Source organism: Enhydra lutris, unplaced genomic scaffold, assembly GCF_002288905.1.
Source record: "Enhydra lutris kenyoni isolate GAN:26980312 unplaced genomic scaffold, ASM228890v2 scaffoldscaffold24, whole genome shotgun sequence".
In the NCBI taxonomy this organism is placed as follows: Eukaryota; Metazoa; Chordata; class Mammalia; order Carnivora; family Mustelidae; genus Enhydra; species Enhydra lutris.
Genome location: NW_019154108.1, coordinates 1,675,540 through 1,699,947, shown reverse-complemented (window position 1 = coordinate 1,699,947; position 24,408 = coordinate 1,675,540). Strand labels below are relative to the sequence as shown.

The following is a 24,408-nucleotide window of genomic DNA, read 5'->3' as shown; positions in this document are numbered from 1 at the left end:
AAAACCATATTTAATAATCCATTTAACCAAAATAATCTTCAGGACAAATTCAGAAGATCATACATGCTACAGAAACCTTAGCTGTTCTTCTCAGAGAAGACTCAGCTTTCCCAAGTAATCAAAGATGTGATAAAGACAAAACAGAATCTGTTTCCTAGGCAGACTACATTAGAAGTAAAGAAACTTTTTGTACAATATGTTACGAAGAACAGGCCAACAATTTGAGAAAATTTTGTCCTTTTAACAGAGAAAACCAAAATTTTGAACTAGTGTATTTTTCACATTTCTTTCATTTTTTAAAAAGATTTTATTTATTTGGCAGACAGAAATCCCAAGTAGGCAGAGAGGCAAGCAGAGAGAGAGGGGGAAGCAGGCTCCCCACCGAGCAGAGAGCCTGATGCGGGACTTGATCCCAGGACTCTGAGATCACGACCTGAGCCGAAGGCAGAGGCCTCAACCCACTGAGCCACCCAGGTGCCCCTCATATTTCTTTCATTTTGAAATGGAACTTTAAATAAATTGATTTTAGTCTTAGCCAGCTTGATCGCACATAAAATTCCTTTTCCAAGATTTCTTTCCTATAAACCTCTGTACCTGTTTTAGTTTGTCTGTTGTTCCTTCTCTTTCTGAAATAACTAGCTTTAGGACAAAATCACTTTCATTTCCCTCAACAAAATGCATTTCCATTTCCCATACCTTCTTTTACTAAAAACACACACCCTACTTTCCTTGCCTGCTTTTCACAGTCATTTTCTTCCTTGCTGAATTTTAGTAATTTTATTTTCATAAATACTAATTAGAATTTTTAACCCTTAGAATTTTTTTTTAAGATTTTATTTATTTATTTGACACAGAGAGACACAGTGAGACAGGGAACATAAGCAGGGGGAGTGGGAGAGGGAGAAGCAGGCTTCCCACTGAGCAGGGAGCTGGCTGCGGGGCTCGATCCCAGGATTTTGGGATCATGACCTGAGCCGAAGGCAGACGCTTAATGATTGAGCCACCCAGGTGCCCCAACCCTTAGAATTCTTAATTCCTAGTAAAACCTAAGAAATAAACAATTGTGGACTGGAAAATTTATATATTTATTTGTTTCATCATTTCATAATTTCTAGAAATATATTCCCCCCTCATAGTTATTTTAATTTTTTTTGGCAAAAAATTTGTGTATTAAATAGGCCTAAATATTACATATTTTGGTCTCTCTGTAAAAAATTTAAAAGCCAAAACTAAATAAACTTAGGTTTAGCAATCAATATCTCAATATGTTGTATTATTTGGAAATGATCTAAATGGGCAGTTGAATATCTGTTATCTAGTTTAACATAATCTCATTTAAATTTATTTAAATTGCTTTCTTTTAGCTGTTATACTTGGATTAGAACATTAAATCGCTAATCATCATCTTAAATTATTTCTTTTATTGACAGGTTTTGAAAGAATAGCCCGAGATGTTATGATTAAGTAAACCCAGGTAGAAAAAAATTTTGTATCTCCATTATGTCTAATGCTGATAACTCTGAAGACATTCTTGTTTTTATTAAACTAGCAAGCTTAAACTAGCATTTATTTTTATTTTTTAATTTTTTTACTTAATTTTTTGTTTTAAGAGGGAAAAAGAGTGCACACGTGCGCCCCCCCCACCCCAAGCACATGCGCGTGTGCACAGGGAGGGGCATAGGGAGAGGGAGTTTGAGAGAGAATCCTAAGCAGGCTCCACACTCGGGCTTGAAATCTCTTGACCCTGAGATTATGACCTGAGCCAAAATCAGGGATTGGACCCTCGACTGACTGAGCCACCCATGTTCCCCTTTTTATAAAGTTGTTGTTGTTGTTGTTGTTGTTTTTAAGATTTATTTATTTGAGAGAGAGAGTGAGAATGGGGGAGGGGCAGAGGGAGAGGTAGAGAGAGAACCCTCAAGCAGATCCCGCACTGAGCGTGGAGCCCACTGTGGGGGTCCATCCCAGACCTGGAGATCATGACCTGAGCTGAAACCAAGAGCCCAATGCTTAACTGACTACGCCCAGGCGCCCTTACTAGGGCTTTTATTCGAATTCCATCTAGTTAACCTACCATATAATATTAGTTTCAGGTGTCCAATACATTGATTCAATACTTTCATGCAACAGCCTGTGCTTCTCACAAGTGCAGTCCTTAATTCCTTCACCTGTTTAATCCACACCCTCTGCACCCCCCACTAGCCATCAGTTTGTTCTCTACTAAACTAGCATTTATTTATTGAGACTGTTTCAGATCATGTGAACTTGAAAAATATTTGGATTAGTGTTTTTTGTATTTCTTGGAATTTTTGGAATACTTCATTTTTGTAAGCACTTCATTGTCTTTAAAAGGCCAATTAAATGGAGCTCTTTTATAAAGTAACTCGGCAATGCCATCAGAGGGAGAAAGTATATCACTGTAATGTGCATATGGAGACGCATGTGACATATGGACAGAGAGAGACAGAAACCTTATAATGTCATCTTAAAATTCATGCCATGATTCAAGTACAAAACTCAAAAGAATCGTTGATTCTTAATTGTGTTCCTGCAGATGGACTAGGTTAACTGCTATGATGACCAGAGTTTGTTACTGAGGATCTTTATTTGTGTGCCATGAAGATTGTTTTAGAGCTGTCCCCACAATTCTGGCGAGAAGATTGGAATGAGGAAGGGAGGAGGGTACAGAGGAAATGAAGATGGTGCAGAGGGAAAGGAAGATGGCTCCAAAGGCAGGATCTTGGTGCAGGATGGCTGTTGCAAAGCCCAGAGACAGAGGAGGAGGAGGAAGGGAACACAATGTGCCTGAGACAGAGGGTGGGTCTTTGTAAACTTGTTTGTTTGCTTCAGTCAATTGAGGAATGGCATTTTGTAAAGAGAAGATTTTTAGAATCTTGATTATATTTAAAAATTCCTAGGTACCGGGGCGCCTGGGTGGCTCAGTGGGTTAAGCCACTGCCTTCGGCTTGGGTCGTGATCTCGGGGTCCTGGGATCGAGTCCCGCATCTCGAGTCCCGCATCGGGCTCTCTGCTCAGTGGGGAACCTGCTCCCCACCCCCGTCTCTCTCTCTGCCTGCCTGTCTACTTGTGATCTCCCTCTGTCAAATAAATAAATAAAAAAAAATCTTTAAAAAAAATAAAAAAAAATTCCTAGGTACCAACTGAAGTAGGCATCCCATTTGATTGCCTTTGTAACCCTTTTCCAGTTGTGCTTGCAAATAAACTAATTTTAGGATATCCGAAGTGCCCATTTTGGCCAATGAAGTTTTAAATCATTCTGGGTAATTTGATCCAATGGGGCAAAAGTTCACAGCAAGAAGGGCCATATTCCTTAACATAAGGTTACAGCAGGGGGCTAATTACTAGAAGCTCCTTCGCAGGAGGATTTCCCATAATTGAGTACTTCGCAAGAACCTGAAACCCAAATACTCCAGTCGAAATGAGTGAAGATAGATCCTCCCTGCAAAAATGAGTGAGGATGGAAGCCAGCAATGGAGGACACCCAAGTAAAGGCCTGAGCCTTGACCACGGTGCGGGTACAGGACCAAGAGGATTTATGATTGTGAGTTGAAGCCACCAAGGCTACATCAGACTGCAAGGGACTCTTGGTACCTTCCTCAAATCTGTGGCAGCATCAGAGACAGAGTTCAGGCACTTTGGATCCTACCAACTATGCCAAGTAATGTTGGTCAAGAAGAAGCTGTGAGACAAACAGAGCACTTATTGAGTGTTGGGAATCACAACCCTGGAAACACAGAGTCAACGAAAATGAAAAGTGCTTTGACTTGTCATCAGGGAGTGCAGGCTCAGGAAGGAGTTTGGGATGCAATTGACAAGAGTCAAAGTTCCCTTTGTTCTGAGCATTGAACCAGGAGACCTGCATTGTCCTACTTCATTGTCCTTTCAATTCTATTTTGAGTGACTTTCTTGGCAATGCATACTTCATTTTGAATCTTTTTTTGTAGCTCTTAAATGAAATTCTATTTTATTAATGAAAATTCCAGGTACTAAATATGTTAGTAAATTTTCTCTAAATTACTTAAATCAGTGCCCCAATTCCCTGTTTTACTGGATACCTAATGATATTAAGCTGAACCACAAAATGACTGTAAATGCCAAACCTTAGTAGAATCACAGGTAAATAGAATTTTACAATTAGAAGAATCCTTAAAGATCCTTTTACAGATAAGACAACTATAGTTTAAAAGTTTAATTAACTTCACCAAAATCACTCAACCTGTTTATAGGAAAGTTGGAGTCAAAATCTGTTTTCTTGGCATCCATTAGGAAATGGTGTAGGAATTATGTAGGGATTATCAGGGAAATATCTGGCATGTAAATAAAGAATCCATATTACCAGAAAAAGGTGAAAAACAAAGTTAGTAGGAGTATGTAGGCTATAGAGCACTCAGGCAGGAATCGAAAAATGTACACTGAAAGTTAACTTACTTGGTCACTACTATTTGAACTGTAACAGGCAGATTCAGTTTACTTGCTTGAGGCATATAACAGTACTTCAAGGGGTCTGCTAATATAGAACTTGTGATAATTCAAACTAATATTGGAGAATGACTGAACTATATAAGGTATATAAGGTTGCTATATACCCACATATGTGTATGAGTGCATTTGCATATTTCTATAGATGTTATCTGAGAGGCTGTATATAATTTCAGTGTCTTTTCACTAATGAACTAAGTAATCTTTAACTGCCGGGACTCATAAATAGTTTTGTTTTTATTTTGATTCTCTCTGCTGGGTGTACTCTTGCTCTTGGTGCTGGGATGCATTTTCTCCTATCAGGATCCTTAGAAATGAATTTTCCTTTGCTTATGTACTTGTTCAAGGCACGGTTTTTATTATTTATATACTCGCTCAAGACTGTATGTAAATGCTAAGGCTTTTAAATATTTCTTAGTTGGTTTCAGGGGAAGGCTTTCCTTGTTTATGCCCAACAAAATATTTGCTGGGTTGGGCTGCTATCCTCTACGTATTCTAAGTGCATCATTTCATTGTTCCTGTTGGCAACTGCATTGTCTACACTTTGGCTGATGATTCTGTGTGATATGTTTAATGTTTCTCAGAAATATAATCATCACACCATACTGTCTATATTTATACAAAGTACTGTCAATGAGAAAAGAGGTTGAACTGAAATAAAGCAAATGCATTTATTTGAGTTCTCAGAAATGCCATTTGGGAAGCAATGATTTGGTGCATCTTGGGGAGCACACTAACTCAAATTGTATTCACTAGGGAACAAAAAGTCAAGAGTTTTAAAGGCAAAAAGGAACGCTTATATACATTATTTACAAAGAATTTTGTTTGGTGTTGACAGCAGAAAACTAATCTTGGCTACACATAATTGGTTGCTAAGGCTGTCACGAAGAAGCAGTCTGTTACTGTAGCACACTGTAAGTACTGGTAGAATCCTTGTTATGTTGGTAGTTTGGCTTTGCTCAAAAGTTGGTGATTACACCAAGTGGGGACTTGAAACAAGGCCCACATCCTAACGGCCACTGGCTCCATTTTAAAATACCTTGACGTAAGTGAATTGATTTTATTTCACTTTTCACAGTATCCAAGGTCCTTTTTATAAAAAGAAATGTACAAATAAATGTAAAATTTAACTTTGGTAAATTCACATTTTATATGTTTTTTTAGGGCTTAGAAAATAGTATATAGGTTTTTAAAATAGAAATCCTCATTTTTATTCATGTATGTATATACATTTTTTAAAAAAGGAGATGATCACCAGAGTATATAAGTATTTTAAGACATTCTATGCTGTTAATTGGGTAGAATTTTTCTATTCTTTCTTACATTTTGTTCAATTAGAAGGCATTAGAAAGACTTGCTATGTTGTCAAAAATGTAAGGAAAGAACTCTGAATTCCATCATTTGAAGAAAATTGGATTTATGTATAATTCAGTGATTTAAGTGATAAAATTTTGGTATTGAAAGGTACTTAAGAGCTCATTAATGTCACTCCATTTCGTAGATGAGAATACTGAAGTAGGTGGTTTGCCCAAGTTGACATAGTATGATGGTAGTATGATTGTATCTCAGATCTCCTCACTTTTAACTTAGTGCGATTTCCACTGTGACATGCTGCTTTACTTCTAGTAACTATTTTATAGCTCTATATAACTGATTTATGTACCTCTCTTCAAGAAACTCCCTTTTATAACATTAGTTAAATAATTCATATAAAAATTCATTTTGTTCTGTAGTTAACTATCTAAATATTTTTCTGATAGCAAAAAGTTATTTTGTAAATATACACTAGTTGAAAAATAACTTCAAACATTATAATAAAAAGTTCAAACACATATAAAGGTACAGTTAATCCCTATGTCCCCATCACCCAGATTTAAAAGTCATTGAGATTTTGGCATATATGCTCCATCCCCTCTGCTTCTTGGCTGATGTATTTTTAAAGTAAGTCCTAGGCAGCACATCCTTGCTTATTTGTACATTTTTATATATATTTCTAAATGATTGTAGCATTTTCTTTCATAACCACAATGCCATTTATCACAATTAACAAATTTAACAATAACAAAAAAATGTTTCAAACATTTATGGAAGCATATGGTGCTTCTAGAGTGTGGTGGCTTTTTTTTTTCCTTTTGCATGGCTGCAATTTAAGAGGTTTAATTCCAAAAGTAAATTAGGAAGTGAAGGTGAGATTCAAGGAGTTCCTCAACAGCATGCATCTATTGTACCTCTATGTAGTTATAGAATTTACCCCTACAGTTTAATTTATCTGGTACATCTTCATTTTATTCCTAAGCAAATTAGAGTCCCCCCTATTTTTTTTTTTTTTTTTTAAGAGAAGTCCAATTTTTAGATGGAAAGTTTTAGGAGCAGAGAATGCTAATTTCAGATCTCAAAATATATCTCTTTATTCTGATAACTCATATACAATTTTATTCACCTTTCATGAATGTCTTTTGATATTCTTTCCACCAGGAAGAACAACGAAAAATAGAAGAAGAGAAAGAAAAGAAAAAAGAGAATGACATGGTATTTAAAGCATGGTTGCAAAAGAAAAGAGAGCAGGTCCTAGAAATGAGGAGAATTCAGCGAGCAAAGCAAATCGAAAACATGAATAGTAGAGTAAGTGAAACTTCTCTATGAAAAATAAGTATACAGATATGAAAGTTGAATTTATTTACAGAAGGGAATGTGAATATTAGAATAGGAACCTATAGAAAAAGTAGAAAAAGTGGTCCAAGAACAACTCTTGCAAAAGATGTACCATAGAGATGACTACAATTAAATTCTAAGAAGTCTCGTGGAAGTCAAATGATTACTATTTTATTCACACTTTTATAGCACAGAAAATGGAAAACTATCAATATGTTTTTTAGGATAGTATAACTTTGATACTCAAAATAAGACAAAGAAAGCACACACACAAATGCACACACCTACAAACCCTACAGAATGGTCTTACTTAAGAACATATATAGACAGAAGGAGAAAAGAGAGATACCATATGGTTTCAGTCATACATAAAGTCTGAAAAAACAAAGAATAAACAAAAAAGAAAATTACATCTATAAATACAGAGAACAAAGTGATGGTTGCCAGAAGGGTGGGAGAGTAGAGTGTTGGGTAAAATCAGTGAAGAGGAGTGGGAGGTGCAGGCTTCCTGTTACGGAATGAATAAATCATGGGAATGAAAGGCACAGCACAGAGAATATAGTCAGTGGTATTACAGTAGTGTTGTACAGAGATAGATGGTGGCTACACTTGTGGTGAGCTCAGAGATGGTGACTCACAGTTACACACCTGAAACTAATGTAACACTGTATGTCAGCTATACTAAAAAAAAATTCTTTTTAAAAAGAATAGATATATGCAAATCTTACATGAAAACTAACAAAGAGAGGTGCCTCGGTGGCTCAGTCACTAAGCGGCTGCCTTTAGCTCAGGTCATGATCCCAGAGTCCTGGGATCCAGCTCCCTGCTCAGCGGGGAGTCTGCTTCTCCCTCTCCCTCTCCTGCTGCTTGTGTTCCCTCTCTCTCCGTCTCTTTGTCAAATAAATAAAATCTTAAAAAAAAAAAAGCTAGCAAAGATGCAAAATTATTTAATTTTTAAAATTGTGAAACAGAAAACCAAGGAGAAAACAAAAAAATCCATATCCCTACCATCTTTTCTAAAAAGCATATAAAGAAAAAACAAAATTTAATCCTATCCCCTATCCAGGCTCATCTCCCAGTGACAACCACTTTTTGCAGTGTGGTGCAAGTCTTCCAAGTCTTATTTATATTTATAATTTCACATGTCAAAAATCTATTATGTGCTTTGCTTTTTTCCCCACTTAATTAATCATAGATATATTTCTACATCATTACATTTAGATATTTCTTTTCAACTAGCTGCAAAGTATGAGGTGCCTGGGTGGCTCCGTCAGTTAAGTGTCCGACTCTTGATTTTGAACATGGGCTCAGGGTCATGATCTCAGGGTCGTGAGACTGAGCCTCACATCAACCTCCTCTCTCAGTGGGGAGTCTGCTTGAGATTCTCTCACTCTCTCTCAATAAATACATAAAGAAATAAAATCTTTTTTAAAAAAGACCCAAATAGCTGCATAGTATTCTGTTCAGAGATACCTTAATTTATTAAATCCTCAACTGTGGATATTTAGCGTGGTTCCGCTATTGTTCTGCTCATTAACAGTGCGGTAGTGAACACGTTCATTCTGCAGGAGAGTTTCTTAAGAGTGGAGTTTATGGCTTGCTGGACATTCAGGTGAAATTTTTGGTTAAATGTGCAAAAATTAACCTCCCAAAAGGTGTGTCAATTTCCAGTCCCTTCAAAAGTAAGAGTAGATATTTACCACATCCCGACTAACACTGTACATGATTTATCTTCTTAATTTTTCTTCAGATTAGTAATACACATGAGTACGTGTGGACATGTGTATATTCTGTGAATTTCCTGTTGTAGCCTTTTCTTTTTTCTCAATTTTATTTTTCTTCTTGCATTGTATATTAGAGATTATAATCCTTTGTTATTATATATGTCATAAATACATTTTCCTACACTGACAGTATATTTTTTATGTTGCCTATGATGCCATTTATAGAAGTTTTTAGCTTTTAAAATCTTGGGATGGGTGATACCTTTTGAGGCAAGACACAAAAGCCATAAACTAATAGAGAAAATGTTGAGAAATTTGAGTGCAACTGTGTTGTCAGATAACAGTATACTATAACCAAGTAGGGCTTATTTTAGGAAGGAAATTACGGATAAGTAATAACAAACCCATTAATAAAATCCATCACATCAATAGTAGATAAAAAGAGAATATATGGTTATCTTAAAAGAGAAAAGTATTTCTTTTTAGTACAATTCATTTTTAAAATTCCTAATAAAATATTAAAAAAAAGTATAAGTAGTATCTTAGGAAATACTGTAGGTATTTTAGTAGCTAAACCTATTGAAGTTAGAAGTAAGTAAGTCTCCACTCCGTTTTAAATAGCTTCATTCTGAGAGTTCTAGCCAGCTTACTAAGGTGAAAAGGAAGAGAGGTATAAGTATTCAGAGTGGATATTTACGTTATAAACATGAGAAATTTATAGTCTTCCTATAGCAAAAACCTCGTAGAGAAATATAAAAAGAGAAGGAATACGGGAGTATGTAAAATACTTCGAGCTGAACAAGAATATGTCTGATCTCTGTGGAGAGTACAATACCGCTTTGCAAAGGACAAAAAAGATGACTTTGGTAAATGAAAACAAATATACTATTTCTGGGTGGGTGGGGTAACTTACAAATATAGGAGTTCTTTGCCAAATGGAAACAAATACGATACTCCTGCATGGGTTGACTAAATACTCCGAAGACTTGAGTTCCTCTAAATTTGTATTTAATGCAATTTCCACTGAAAGCTGGTGAGGATGTTTTAAAGGTGTCAGAATTGTTACTGTTACTCTTAGTTTATTATTAAAGCGAAACTTTTGGAATTTTCTGACAGAAAACCGGGCGGAGGCTCTGGATAGAAGGTTCACATATGACTGCGTCGGGCGGCCGCGGTGCAGGACAAACACACGTCGTTAGAACCAAGGAAGCGCCGGCTTAGGAGTCGGTCCCGGGCGTCGCGGGCTCCAGCCACGGGCTCTGCGGCAGGTGCTCGCGCGCGGACGACGGAGCGAGCCGCTCGGCGCCGCGTCGCGCGGGCTTGGCGGGTGCGGGCCGGAGGGAACGCGCGGAAGAGAACTTGGTGATGCGGCAGGGACGGGCGCGCCGAGCCGAAGGCAGCGGTGACAGCTCGCAGTGGGGGGACATCGGGGCATCCGGGTCATTCCGGGAAGCTTGTTCTCCGCTGGTGAACGGAGGGGGGGAGCGTGGGCAGGACTGAGAGGAGCTCGTTTCAGGTCGGGAGAAGCCGTGAGGACGCCCGAGACGGAGGCGGCGCCCTGACGCGGCCGTGGGGCGCGCGGGAGCGGGGGGGGGGGGCGCGCGGGAACCGGGAGCTCCCGCGTGAAGCCGCCTTGGTGGTCCCGACCCAGCAGTGAGGCGCCAGTGACGCTGCCGTGGCGGAGCGGATGGACGGCGGCGAGTGGGCGCGGGGAGAGCGGCCGGAAGGCAGACAGGGTTGTGCGTGAGGTGACGGCGCCCGGTGACTTGGCTGGGGTCTGTGACAGGAGCGGAGAGGGAGGCGGGGACGGGAGCGGATTCGGGCGCGTCTTGCCGTCCGGATGGGAGGGCTCGTCAGGACTCAGGCCCGAGGAGGACACAGCGGGTTCTCTCCCCCGCCCCTTCGCGGGTGGTGGCGGCGGCGCTCACTGCCCGGCAGAGGATGGTGCGCGGCGACGGCCCTGTCAGGTCTTCACGTGCAGTCTGAGGCGCCTGCGGGTCACCCGGGGGAAGACGTGGAAAACTGGAGAGATGTGTTTGCCGCTTCGTGTGGAGAACGCGGGGATTAGGGACGTGGAAGACACGTGCTTTGCGGGATGTGGCGGGGGCCGTGGAGAGCGTCCCAGACGACGAGAAAATAAGGATCTGCGAGCTTCTCCGTGTAGTTCTATTGCTTGGGACGAGGGTGGAGGGGACACTGAGCCGCCCCACCACAGGTCGCTGCAGTCGCGGGGCCAGGTCGCCCCGGCGCCGACTGCGCGAGGCTGGAGCAGCGCTGGGCGTGTGGGGGTGGAGGCCGCGCGGGGCTCCCCTCCTGCGCGTGCGCGTCTGCGGTGCGGCGGGAAGCACACAGCCGGTTCGGGCGAGGACAGGCGCGGCGCGGGGAAGAGCCAGGGTTTGGGTAAGAGGCGGCTCAAGCCAGAGAGCCTGGGAGAAGGGGTGTTCGGGAGGTTTTGTGTCCTTGAAGGGGAATGACAAGGAGTAAGTCGGAAGGATTTTGAGGGAGGCGGGGAGTTCGGGCTTGCGAGGGGGGAGCAGGCCGCACTGCTGTCGCGTCGGCAGAGCGCGTGTCCCCGTGACGCGAGGAGCTCGGCTGTGAGCTACGTGGAGGTTCCTGCGGTGGCTGCGGGCCTCGGGCGTCCGGCCGTCGCAGCACTTTCATCGGGTCCTTGTGAAACAGACGTGTGCCTCGGTGTGGTGTGGTGTGTTGTGTCGTCTTCTGCTCGGAGACTAGAGCGAACACGGGGAGCTGTGTTGTGTGAAGACACGGACCGCACCGGCGGAGTCTGTCCCCAAACACTTTCAGGTTAGAAGGTGGTTAGATGGTTCTACATGTCCCTTTGGAATTTTTATTTCCTATTTTTGCTTTATTTGAAGTCTGTCTCAAAAATTAACCTTAATGAGAAATTACATAAAAAATAAATAGTATTCTGAGGAACTTTTGTGAATCTTGTCTACCGCTGAAGCTGAGCAACGGTGGAATTGGGCAGTTGGTGACTGGGCTCCTTAGCGCGTTGGGATGATGTGCTTCGCTGGTTATTCTGTGGGACGTCGTGCGCCTGGGTCCTGCGAGTCAGTTTCTAGGTCATGTCTTCAGAATATACACATTCCGGAACGACCCATTTTACACGGGATTAGAACAACTTTTTAGGTGATTGAATTTTTACTGCCATTTTAGGGGACAGTTAGAAATGTCTTTCACCTTTGCTGTGAGCTCTGCTTCTCCTGGTGGGCGAGGTAGCTCCTGTGTGTGTGTGTGTGTGTGTGTGTGTGTGTGTGTGTGTGTACACGTACACGCACGTGCGCACTACCTGTATAGACCGACATAAGCACACGTGTACGCATATTTGTCCGTTTATCTAGGTGAGCTCTACATGGACACCGCCATACGCTTTGTATTCTGCATTCGGTTTAGTGTTTTATTAATGTCAGTGTGGTAGAGTCGCTTGATGGTGCAGCTTAAATCTTTTGTGGCCTTGCTGTTTTCCCCCTATATGGTCTATGAATTACTGGGAAATTGGGGTTAAACCTTCTAACTATCACCACGTATGGGTCTATTTTCTTTTTGGTTTGGCTTCATCTGTTTTAAATGTATATACATTTAGGACTCTCTGTCTCACTGGTGAATGACATTTTCACATTATCCTGAAGTCTACTTTGATGTGATTCAAGCCGTACCAGCTTTCTTATACTTAACATCTGCATCATCATATCCCTTTTATAGCTTGTTTTTATCCATCTCTAAAGACTTACCTGTGCGATCAGCATATAGTTGTATCTTCCCAATCCAGAATTTGTATTTAATTGTGATTATTGATATGGTTGGTTTTAAGTTTACTGCTTGATTTTCTATTTGTTCCATTTCTTTTTAGTTCCATTACTCAACTTTTTCTGCCTTCTTATTGGATTAATCAAATATTTAAAAAATATTCCCTTTTATTTTCTTATTTAAAAACTATGCCTCTTTGAATTATTTTTTAAATCACTGCTCTAAGGATTATAATATTTATCCCCTGAATGTATCAGAAGTATTTATGTGTGTGTGTGTGTATTTTTTTTTAATTTTTATTTATTTATTTTTTTTAAGATTTCATTCAGGGGTGCCTGGGTGGCTCACTGGGTTGAAGCCTCTGCCTTCAGCTCAGGTCATGATCCCAGGGTCCTGGGATTGAGCCCTGCAATGAGATCTAAAGATTTTATTCATTTATTTGACAGAGATCACAAGCAGGCAGAGAGGCAGGCAGAGAGAGAGGGGGAAGCAGGCTCCCAGCTGAGCAGAGAACCCGATGCTGCTGCTGCTGCTGCTGATGCAGCAGGGGCTTGATCCCAGGACCCTGGGATCATGACCTGAGCTAAAGGCAGAGGCTTTAACCCCCTGAGCCACCCAGGTGCCCCCAGAAGTATATATTTTGAAGGATTTATTTTTAGTAGATATGGATTTTGGGGCTGACAGTTTTTTTTTCTTTCAGCAGTTTAAAGATGGTGTTTTAGTGTCAGTGATTTTCTGACACCCATTGTTCCTGGTTAGAAAGTCAACTGTAGGGGCGCCTGGGTGGCTCACTGGGTTAAGGCCTCTGCCTTCGGCTCAGGTTGTGATCCCAGGGTTCTGGGATCCAGCCCCGCATCTGGCTCTCTGCTCAGCGAGGAGCCTCCTTTCCTTCCTCTTTCTCTCTGCCTGTCTCTCTGCCTACTTGTGATCTTTGTCAAATAAATGGATAAAATCTTAAAAAAAAAAAAAAAAGAAAGTCAGCTGTAATTCTTATCATTGCTTTCTTGTATGTAACGTCCTTTTTTTCTGTAGCTGCTATAAACTTTTTCTGGCTTTGGATTTCAATGGTTTTTTATATGAATAATATATCATATGCTTTTCTTCGAATTCGCCTAACTTGGGCTTTCCTGAGCTTCTCAGATCTGTAGGTTGATGTTTGTACCAAATTTGGGAAATTTTTGCCATTATTTTTACAATTTTCCTTTTTTTTTTTTTTTTTTTGCTCCATTTTCTTGCTCTTTTTATTCTGGAAGCCCAATTTCACATACATTAGAAGATTTGCTATTATTTCACATGTTATTAAGGTTTTGTTAAAATTAAAATTAAAAAGTTAAAATTATTTTTCTTCAGTTTGCATAATTTCTGTTGATCTGCCTTTGGGCATTGATACTTTTTTCTGCTGCATCCTGTTTACTATTAAGCCCATTCATAGAATTTAGGTTGTTTTGTTTAATTTTACATTTTTGTATGTGTGATCTAAGTCTTTTTCTTTTTTAGCTTTATTGAGGTGTAATTGAAAAATTTTAAGATATTTGAAGTGTACAACATTGTAATTTGATACACATATACATAGTGAAAGGATTCTCCCCATTACATTGATTAACATGTCCATCACCTCACATATTTACTCCTTTTTTTCTTTTGGTAGAAAGATTAAGTTCTACTCTCTTGGCAAATTTCTTTTTTTTTTTTTTTAAGATTTTATTTATTTATTTGACAGAGAGAGAGATCACAAGTAGGCAGATAGGCAGGCAGAGAGAGGGGGGAAGCAGGCTCCCTGCTGAGCAGAGAGCCCGATGTGGGGCTCGATCTCAGGACCCTGAGATCATGACCTGAGCCGAAGGCAGAGGCTTAACCCACTGAGCCAGCCAGGTGTCCCTCTCTTGGCAAATTTCAATTATATAATACGGTATTATCATTTATAGTCACCATGTTAAACATTAGATCCTCAGACATTTTTCATCTTAAAACAAGTTTGTACCCTTTTTACCAACCTCTCTCTCTTTCTCCCACCCCTCAGGCCCTGGTAACCACTACTCTTACTGTCTCTTTCCAGGAGTTCATCTTCCTTCCTTCCCTCCCTCCCTTCCTTGCCATCTACTTCTCCCCTTCCTTCCCTCCATCCCTTCTCCCTTTCTTCCTACTCTCCTCCCTCCCTGCCTGCCTACCTTCTTTCCTTCCTTCCTCTCTTTTTGATAATACCTATCTTAACAGTAGCTCATGGTCATTTTGATTTGCATTTCCTTGATGATTAGTGATACTGATGATCTTTTCATGTTGTCTTATTGGATATGTGGTTTACACATATTTTCTCCCATTCCATAGGTTGTCTTTTCATCTTGTTGAAGGTTTCCTTTGCTAAGCAGAACCTTTCGTTTGTCTTTTACTTATTTTTGTTTATGTTGCCTTTGCTGTTAAATCCAAAAAAATTATTTCTAAGAACAATATCAAAGAGTTTATTCTAACGTTTCCTTTTAGGAGTCGTTCAGGTTATACTCAAGTCTTTAATATATTTTGAGTTGTTTTTTTGTAGAGTGTATGGTAGAGGTCCATTCTTTTGCATGTGGTAATCCAGTTTTCCCAAATCCATTAATTGAAGAGACTGTCCTTTTCCCATTTTTTTTTTGTAACTTTGTTAAAAATTAGTTTACCATGTACACATGAGGTTATTTCTGAGCTCTCTCTTCTGTTCCATTAATCTATGCATCTGTTTTTTTATGGCAATACCATACAAGTTTCTGTTTTGGCTTAATTTAAGTTTATTTTGTCTGATATAAGCATAGTTACCCCTGTTCTTTTTTAGCTTCCATTTACATGGGATATCTTTTTCCACCTCTTTGATTTCAGTTTCTGTGTGTCCCAGAGCAGAATTTAGTCTCTTTGGGCAGCATGTAATTGGGACTTACTTTCTATCCATTCAGCTCTAGGCCGTTTGCGTTACAGTAGTCATTGATTGGTGTGGAAATACTTTGTTAAATGTTGTCTTGTTGTTTTGTAGTTACTTTGCCCCTCAGTCCACTCTCATTCTTCCCTTTTGTGATGGTTGTCTGTAGTTACGCTTTGATTCTCACTCTTTACCTTTGGTGTATCTACTGCAAGTGTTTGCTTTCTGATTGCAATGAGACCTTGTACTTGTAACAGTCTGTTGTAGTTGTAACCTTCATGCCAGAGTTATGAGTGATTTACCTACCACCATTACATTCGGGTGTTCTGATATTAACTTTGTATTTATTTTTGCCAGTGAGTTTTATACTTTCGTATACTTTTTGCTACTAATTTAGCATCCTTTTCTTTCATTACAACATTTCTCATAAGGCCAGTTGAGTGGTGATAAATACCTTTGGCTTTTGTTCATCTGAAAAGCTCTTATTTCTTCTCATTTCTGCTGGACATCTTTGCGAGGTAGTGTATTTTTGCAGGCTATATGGAAGCCAGACCCTCTGGCACAGCTGGAAAGGTATGTGGTTAAGCCCCTTCCAACAAGAAACTGGGAGGGTGTTTTTTTCCTGTTCTATCTGCACTGGGTCCAGGTGTATATCTGCAGGCGGGTATTCCTGTGCCCATGAAGATCTCATTTGATTGCTACCATCTTGTGGGACTCATGAATGGAAGTTCCAGTACAACTTTCTGGGATGATGGAGATGCTCTATATCTGCACTGTCTAATGAAGTAGTCACTAGCCACAGTGTGACTCTTAAGCTCTTAAGCACATGAAATGTAGCTAATGTGACTGAGGTACTGAATTTTTAACTTCGTTTAAATAGCTACATGTGGCTAGTGGTCCCTCTGTTGGTCAATCTACTGGACAGTGCAATCACAGAATATATGGGAGAGAGAAACTTGTTTTTTCCCCCCCACTGATGCAATCTACGTGCCTGTAGATACACTGTAGTAGATACTCTGTAAATGTAAATATCTGCTGAATCAGTAAAGAAACAGAGATCCAGGCAACCCTGTTCACCCCTGAATCCTTGCCTCTTTTGATCTATAATTCCAGAATGAACACTTTTTGGTCATCTCGGGCCATTCCCAGACTTCTAGGTATTCAGCAATGGGTTATCTTCACAGGCTTCAGCATTGTACATCAAAGATTGTAGATTACGTAAATTATATAAATTAAACTGGAACATGCTTGGCAATGTGAGTAATAGATAAAGGAAAGTATAGGGGCACCTGGGTGGCTCAGTCAGTTAAGCATATGCCTTCGGCTCAGGTCATGATCCCAGGGTTCTGGGATCGAGACCCACTGGGAACCTGCTTCTCCTGCTCCTCCCCCATCATGCTCTCTCTCTCTCACTTGCTATCTCTGTCTCTCTCTCTCTCAAATAAATAAAATCTTAAAAAAAAAAAGGAAAATGCAAGATATAGGAAATGGTCCTCTCTATCATCGAGTTTCTGTTTGGGAAAAGTATATATATATATTTTTTTAAAGATTCTATTTATTTACTTGACAGACACAGATCACAAGTAGGCAGAGAGACAGGCAGAGAGAGAGGTGGAGGCAGGCTCCCTGTGAGCAGAGAGCCCAATGAGGGGCTCGATCCCAGGACCCCGGGATCATGACCCGAGCTGAAGGCAGAGGCTTAACCCACTGAGCCACCCAGGTGCCCCTGTTTGGGAAAAGTATTAAATGAATGCATACTTTCCTTTCTGTTTTGGCCAGGCATCCAATTAATGAGGCATGCTTTCCCCTAGCCCCAAATCTGTCCTTTTGCTCTCTTTATTCTCCCAAATAAGAGCTCTTTCAACTTTTGAAAATTCCCTGAAGATAGTATCCATCATGACGTTTGAGGAACCATAAAATAAGCTACTCCCACTAGCTTTGACTTATGACAAAATCATCATGGCTGTTATGAGAAAATTTTTATGACTGCAAATCATTATGGCCACCTTCCATGAGAGTAATTACAATTTGGAGAGGGGCTTGGCATCTTAACTTTTAGATGCTCTTAGAAGTTAAAAACAAGGGTAGAGGGTGCCTGGGTGGCTCAGTGGGTTGAGCCTCTGCTTTTGGCTTGGGTCATGATCTCAGGGTCCTGGGATCGAGGCCCGAGTCGGGCTCTCTGCTCAGTGGGGAGCCTGCTTCCTCTCTCTCTCTCTGCCTGCCTCTCTGCCTACTTGTGACCTCTCTCTCTCTCTCAAATAAATAAATAAATAAAATAAAAACAAGGGTAGAATTTAAAAGAAAGGATGAATAACAGAGTATTGGATCTTAAGTTGTCAGACTGCAATGCAGGGAACTCCTTCAGGAATCATTACAAAGACCTTGACTCCATTCATATTATCTGTCCCAATCTTTCTTCAACCCTGTTTTATTTTTTTGTGCCACTGTAAAAAATTATTTTTTCAAAGAGCTGCTCGTTGAAAAGTTTGCAAATCACTGCAAAAACCTTCTTCATTTGTTGATTGCCTCAATAAGTTTTGAAAGATGACAAATGGCAGTGAATTCAGTGTTGGATTTTCTGGCAGAGTTCCATCAGTGCTGCTGATTCAAGGGCGATCTGTTTTGTTTGGCTACTAGGAGTGCCGGGAGTGAAAAATTGATGAGTGGAACATGTATCCTTGTAGGGTCCTATAGGCAGGGCCTCAAAAATAATTTTGGTTTATTTAAACAAAGCTTGTTTTTGTAATCAGCAGGAAAACAGAGATCCACAGCAAGCTTTTCGATTATGGCTTAAAAAAAAGCATGAAGAACAGTTGAAAGAAAGAAAGACTGAAGAACTACGAAAGCAAGAGGAATGCTTATTCTTCCTTCAAGGAACAGAGGGCCGTGAGCGGGCCTTCAAACAGTAAGTCACACGCTGGGCAAATTTCCCCTCTCTTCACAGTCCTTGCAGAGACCTTGGTAGTCAATAAAGGTTGAAAATAAATCCCACAAAAAATTTATCTCTGATATTACATATCTGATCAATTTTAAATCCACACTTTCAAAACTATGTGAGAAAATTCTTTTGCTCCATAATTTGCATAATATCTATATGCCATTCTTTCATCAAGATATTTTCAATAACAACATCATTTTATATTTTACCAGTGTGATAACCTTTGATAGCCTACCATTTATTTGTTAGTTATTTTGTTCATTTTTTAGAGAAATGGGCCAAAGATAGCATACAGCTACTCCTACATACTCCTCAGAAAAACTGAATAGAGAGTCTCATTTCCCAAGAAATATTCGTCTATAAAGAAAGTTAGGCTGAGAAGGAAGATCTGTATTGACCGAACTGAAAGAGAGATTTGAGCAGATACTGGTAATTTAAGGCAAAGCTGACCTTTTCAGTTACCTGGTTGAGACTTTCCGTTACCTGGCTAATTGTGAGGAAACAGACCTGGCTTCGTAATTTTGCCAGCAATCCTTGGGAGAGGTAGAGAATATTGAACCCAGTTGCTTGAAGTTCCTTTCTTTCTTTCCTTTTTTTTTCTTTGTTTCTTTACTTCTTTCATCCTTAAAAAAAAAAAACATATAACTATTATAAGAGAAGCAATGAGTGTGCATTGTGGAAATGGCTGGGGATAAAGTCACATTTTCATCCCCTAGCAATCACTGTCAGTACCTTAGTCCATATCTTTTACATAGTTCTCTCTACATTGTAGTTTTGAAATGTAAATTGAGATATTGTATACTATTCTGTAATCTGCTTATTTTTATTAATAATCTCATCTAATATCTCATCTAGTACCATAATGATACTTTCAGCAGACCTCTCAGTGACTAGGGTCAGTCTACTCAAATCATGTCCAGTTCAGGGCCACAACATCGGCTTATGATGCTTAAGTCTCTTCTCTTCTGACATGCTTAGTTGTTTCGGGTCATTTCTGAGAACAATGGATACAGACACGGATGCACTGCACGCGCTTTCTTATGTGTGTGTACAGTTACTTGAGTTATTTTACCTAAGCAAGGTTTATAAATTTAAATTTGTTTGAATGTGGATTCTTCCTTCACTTTTTTGGATTTTTTTATGCTTAGGCTTATATTTCCATGTTAAGGAAGAACTGTTTTATGCACTAAAAAGCATTGTTGGTAGTGTCCATACCAACAAGAGGTAGGCAACATTTCTGCATGCTGGGATTCTTAACCTAATTGAGTCATGTTTTGGAATACAGTTAGTTGCAAAAAATATGTTAGTTGGAATCTATCAAATATGTGTTTGCTTAGAAAATCCTATTTTTTTTTCTTTTAAGATTTTATTTATTTGACAGAGAGAGATCACAAGTGGGCAGAGAGGCAAGCAGAGAGAGAGAGAGGAGGAAGCAGGCTCCCTGCAGAGCAGAGAGCCCGATGTGGGACTCGATCCCAGGACCCTGAGATCATGACCCGAGCCGAAGGCAGAGGCTTAACCCACTGAGCCACCCAGGTGCCCCTAGAAAATCCTATTTTAAAAAAGAATAGGGCCTATAGCACATGTAAAATATTGTGTCCATTATTCAAAATTCAGTTTTGTTTAGTTGGCAGTCTCATTTTTTTTTTTAAGATTTTATTTATTTATTTGACAGACAGAGATCACAAGTAGGCAGAGAGGCAGGCAGAGAGAGAGGAAGAATCAGGCTCCCTGCGGAGCAGAGAGCCCAATGCAGGACTCGATCCCAGGACCCTGAGATCATGACCTGAGCCGAAGGCAGCGGCTTAACCCACTGAGCCACCCAGGCGCCCCGGCAGTCTCATTTTTAAGACAAACTTAGTTTTAAGTATTTGATTGCAAATGTGAGTATGTTTTCTTATGTGAGCCCACGGGATAAACCTGAAATTTTCATTAGTACTTTAATAATTTTTTTGTGACTGCAGCATTTCAATGTAAAGAAATTCAACTTCCTTTAATAGTCTATGGCAGTAGCTTTATGTAAAGAGTATTCACGTTCATACTCACCAGATCTGATCATATCTCTTTCTACAGATGGCTGCGAAGGAAACGGATTGAAAAAGTAGCAGAGCAACAAGCTGTCAGAGAAAGAACTAGACAGCTCCGACTGGAAGCAAAGCATTCTAAACAACTACAGAGCCACCTGTATATGTCAGAAGCCAAAGCATTTCGTTTTACTGATCATTATAACTGAGAGTATCTATTAAACACTTCATTTGGAAGCTGCTATTCTCAAAATTTTATATATCATTTCTTATGGCCTATGCTTTGGTCATACTCTAAATTATGGAAATCCTTTTTATCTTTTGGCGATACTGACAGTGAATTTCTTTTTTTTTTTTTTAACACTAAACAAAATAAATTTTTTCTCTCGCAGTGTTGTATTATATTATACCATCTTGTAGTCCATGCAACAAATTGAACAATAAATGAGCTCTAGATTCCTTTACTTCTAAATTATTTTAGCATTTCTAGCTTGAAAGAACCCAAGAAAGGAACAGATTTCTAGTCTTAGTTTCTATTATTGTTTAAAAAAAGAACAGATTTCTGTTCTTAGTTTCTGTTATTAAAAAAGAGATCGCAGTAGAACATTTCATGGAGCTGAGGCATGACCTCTTAAACAAGCCTGGTTCAAGGCTTTATACAAAATCCCATTTATGACAACTTTGAATTTGAGTAACTGTGGCAAACTAAGAAATAGGGTAGCCTTACTTTCTCGTGTTCTTTAAAAAAATAGTAATAATTATGCATCCAGTTTTGCTCTATTACAAAACTAACTAGCTCTTATTAGAGTTTATAATGTGCATGGTAATGTTATAAGTGCTTTACATAAATAATCTGACATAATCCTCATAACAACCCTATTGGTCTTATGTTGCAGATGAAGAAACTAAAGTACAGAGGGAGCAGTTTACTCGAAGACTCTGATCTGTATAATTGCAAAATTCTTTCTTTTAGGCATAGTATAAACTTTATAAACCTTGGTAGATATTGTGAAGTCTTTATATGGGAGGCTGATGTGTAGAGGAACGGTATTCTTGATACGTATGAGCATTGAAAGGGTGGAAAACAAAGGCGAACATGACAAGTATGACAGAGACTAGAGAATCATGTAGGAGTTCTGTTAAAGCCTTAAGGACAAGGTTCTTGCCAGCTGGCTGTTTGTACCTTTAACCACTTGACCCTGAAGAAGAAAACAGAGCTACTCAATCCAGTCTCGACTTCTTATAGCACTTTAAGCACACACCAGACCATTTAACTTTTCATTATTTAACTAGTCTTGTGTTGTTTAAGGTTATCTTTAATAATGAGAACCAATTTGACATTTAAATATTCCACAATTTTTCCAAAAAAGCTGTTGGAATTTTGATAGAGATTGCAGTGAATCTATAGATTGTTTTGGGTAGCACTGCGGTTTTAATCAATTGTCTTCCAATCCATAACACAGGATTTCTTTTCATTTAGTGCAACAAAATTTTGCAGTTTCACTGGACAGGTCTTTCACCTCTTTGGTTAAACTGATTCACAGATATTTTCTTCTTTTGGATTCTAGTGCAAATGGAATTATCTTCTTAATTTGCTTTTGGGTTGTAAATTCAGAATCAAACACAAAGGAATTTTGTGCATTGATATACTGTGCAACTTTGCTGGCTTTATCAGCAGTAGGTTTTTTTTTGTTTGTTTTGTTTTGTTTTTGTAGATTCCTTGGAATTTTCTATATATAAGATAATATTACCTGCAAATTGAGATGGTTTTATTTCTTCCTTTCCCAATTCCTTTTCTTTCTTGACTGATTACTTTGGCTAAGATTTCCAGTATAATGTAGAATAGTAGTGGTGAAAGTGGGCCTTCTTATTTTGTTCTTGATCTTGGGAGAAAAGCTTTTTTAGTCTTTCACTGTTGAGGATGATGTTAGCTGTGGGGTTTTTCATAAACGCCCTTTAAGAAGTTGAGGAAATTCTATTCTTATTCCTCTATTCTACTTTTTCATATTCTTTGATCCCTTATTTTTCTGAGTGTTTTTTTTTTTAAAGGTTTTATTTATTTATTTGACAGAGAGACAGCGAGAGGGAACACTGGTGGGGAAGCAGGACAAGGAGAAGCAGGCTCCCTGCCGAGCAGGGAGCTGGATGCGGGACTTGATCCCAGGACCCTGGGGTCATGACCTGAGCTGAAGACAGATGCTTAATGACTGAGCTGGTCAGGCACCCCTTTCTGAGTGTTTTTATCATAAATGGGTGTTGGATTTTATCAAATGCTCTTCCTGTATCAGGTGAAATGATCACATTGTTTTCCTTTTTTGTTCTGTGTGTGTGCGTGTATTCCATTGATTTTCTTATGTTGAACTACCCTTGCATTCCTGTTAGAAATACCACGTGGTCATGAAGTATAACCCTTTTTCTTTTCTTTTTTTTTTTTTTTTAAGATTTTATTTATTTATTTGTCAGAGAGAGAGAGAGGGAGAGAGAGCAAGCACAGGCAGACAGAATGGCAGGCAGAGGCAGAGGGAGAAGCAGGCTCCCTGATGAGCAAGGAGCCCGATGTGGGACTCGATCCCAGGACGCTGGGATCATGACCTGAGCCGAAGGCAGCCGCTTAACCAACTGAGCCACCCAGGCGTCCCGTATAACCCTTTTTCTATACTATTGCTGTTTGCTAGTAATTTGTTAGGAATTTTTTTGTCTATATTCTTAAGAATATATGGTATTGCAAAGTTTTTTTTTTATTACTGATTTAATCTCTTTGTTATAGGCCTGTTCACATTTTCTGTTTCTTCTTGAGTCAGTTTTGCTAATTTGTGTATTTCTAGGGATTTTTGTCCATTTCATCTAGTATATTTGTTAAAATTATTAAGTACAATTATTCCTTTTTTTCCCTTTTAAGGTTGGTAATAATTTCCTTTCATTTCTGATTTTTGTTATTCACATCTTTTTTTTTTTTAGTCAGTCTGGCTGTAGGATTGTCAATTTTGTGGATCTTTCCAAAGAACCAACTTTTGATTTCTTTGATACTGTTCTGTTCTTTATTTTCTCTCTGCTCTGATTTTGATTTCCTTCCTTCTGCTAGCTTTGGGCTTAGTATGCTCTTTTATTCTAGGTCCCTATGGTATAATGTCAGGTTGTTGATTTGAGATCTTTTTAGTTTTGTTTAGCTAACTATTTATTATTACTATTATTGACACTCTTAAACCAACCATTGCAGAAGTGTGCCATTAGTTTGTGGTTAAGAGTGTATGCAAAATTTTTTGTGTGTGATTATATAACATATATATATATATAAAACTGAACATTTTGACCTTTTTTTCCCATCTTGACCAATATTTAAGTGTATAATTAAGTGGCATTAAGTACATTCATACTGTACCACCATCACCCCTTTCCAATTGCAGAATTATCCTCATCCCAATGGGAAGTCTGTATCCATTAAGAACTCTCTATTCTGGGGACACCTGGGTGGCTCAGTCAGTTAAGCATCTGCCTTCAGCTCAGGTCATGATCCCAGGGTCCTGGAATTGAGTCCCACATCAAGCTCCTTGCTCAGTAGAGACCCTGCCTCTCCCTCTGCCTACTGCTCCCCACTGCTTGTGCTGACAAATAATCTTAAAAAAAACAAAACAAAACAAAACAAAAAACCCAAAACCCCAAACTTTCCATTCAGCCTTCCCTTGACCCCTATAACCACTATTCTTTGTCACTATGGTTATTTCATGTACCTACTTCTTTGCCCTTTTGTTTGCAACTTATTTCATTTAGTGTAATGTATTGAAGGTTCATTTATGCTGTAGCATAATCAGACTTTCAGCCCTTTTTAAGGCTGATACTCCATTGCATGTGGATGCATTTTGTTTATCCATTCATCCATCAAAGGATGCCTTGTTACTTCCACCTTTTGACTCCTATGTT

The 24,408-nt window shown here is 39.3% G+C and overlaps 1 protein-coding gene across 2 annotated transcripts in view; it reads left to right on the top strand.

Moving 5' to 3' along the window:
- Nucleotides 1-20,881, top strand: part of LOC111150766 (coiled-coil domain containing 181) — a 30,588-nt gene extending 9,707 nt beyond the window's left edge. The window contains exons 3-5 of one of the 2 annotated variants that reach the window (XM_022508357.1): nt 6,976-7,122; nt 18,279-18,433; nt 20,540-20,881. In XM_022508357.1, the coding sequence (XP_022364065.1) occupies nt 6,976-7,122; nt 18,279-18,433; nt 20,540-20,699 (462 nt within the window). In that variant the 3' untranslated portion in view covers nt 20,700-20,881. The remainder of the gene's footprint in view (nt 1-6,975; nt 7,123-18,278; nt 18,434-20,539) is intronic. The other variant, XM_022508358.1, reaches the window with a different exon arrangement.
- The last annotated feature ends 3,527 nt before the right edge of the window (nt 20,882-24,408 follow it).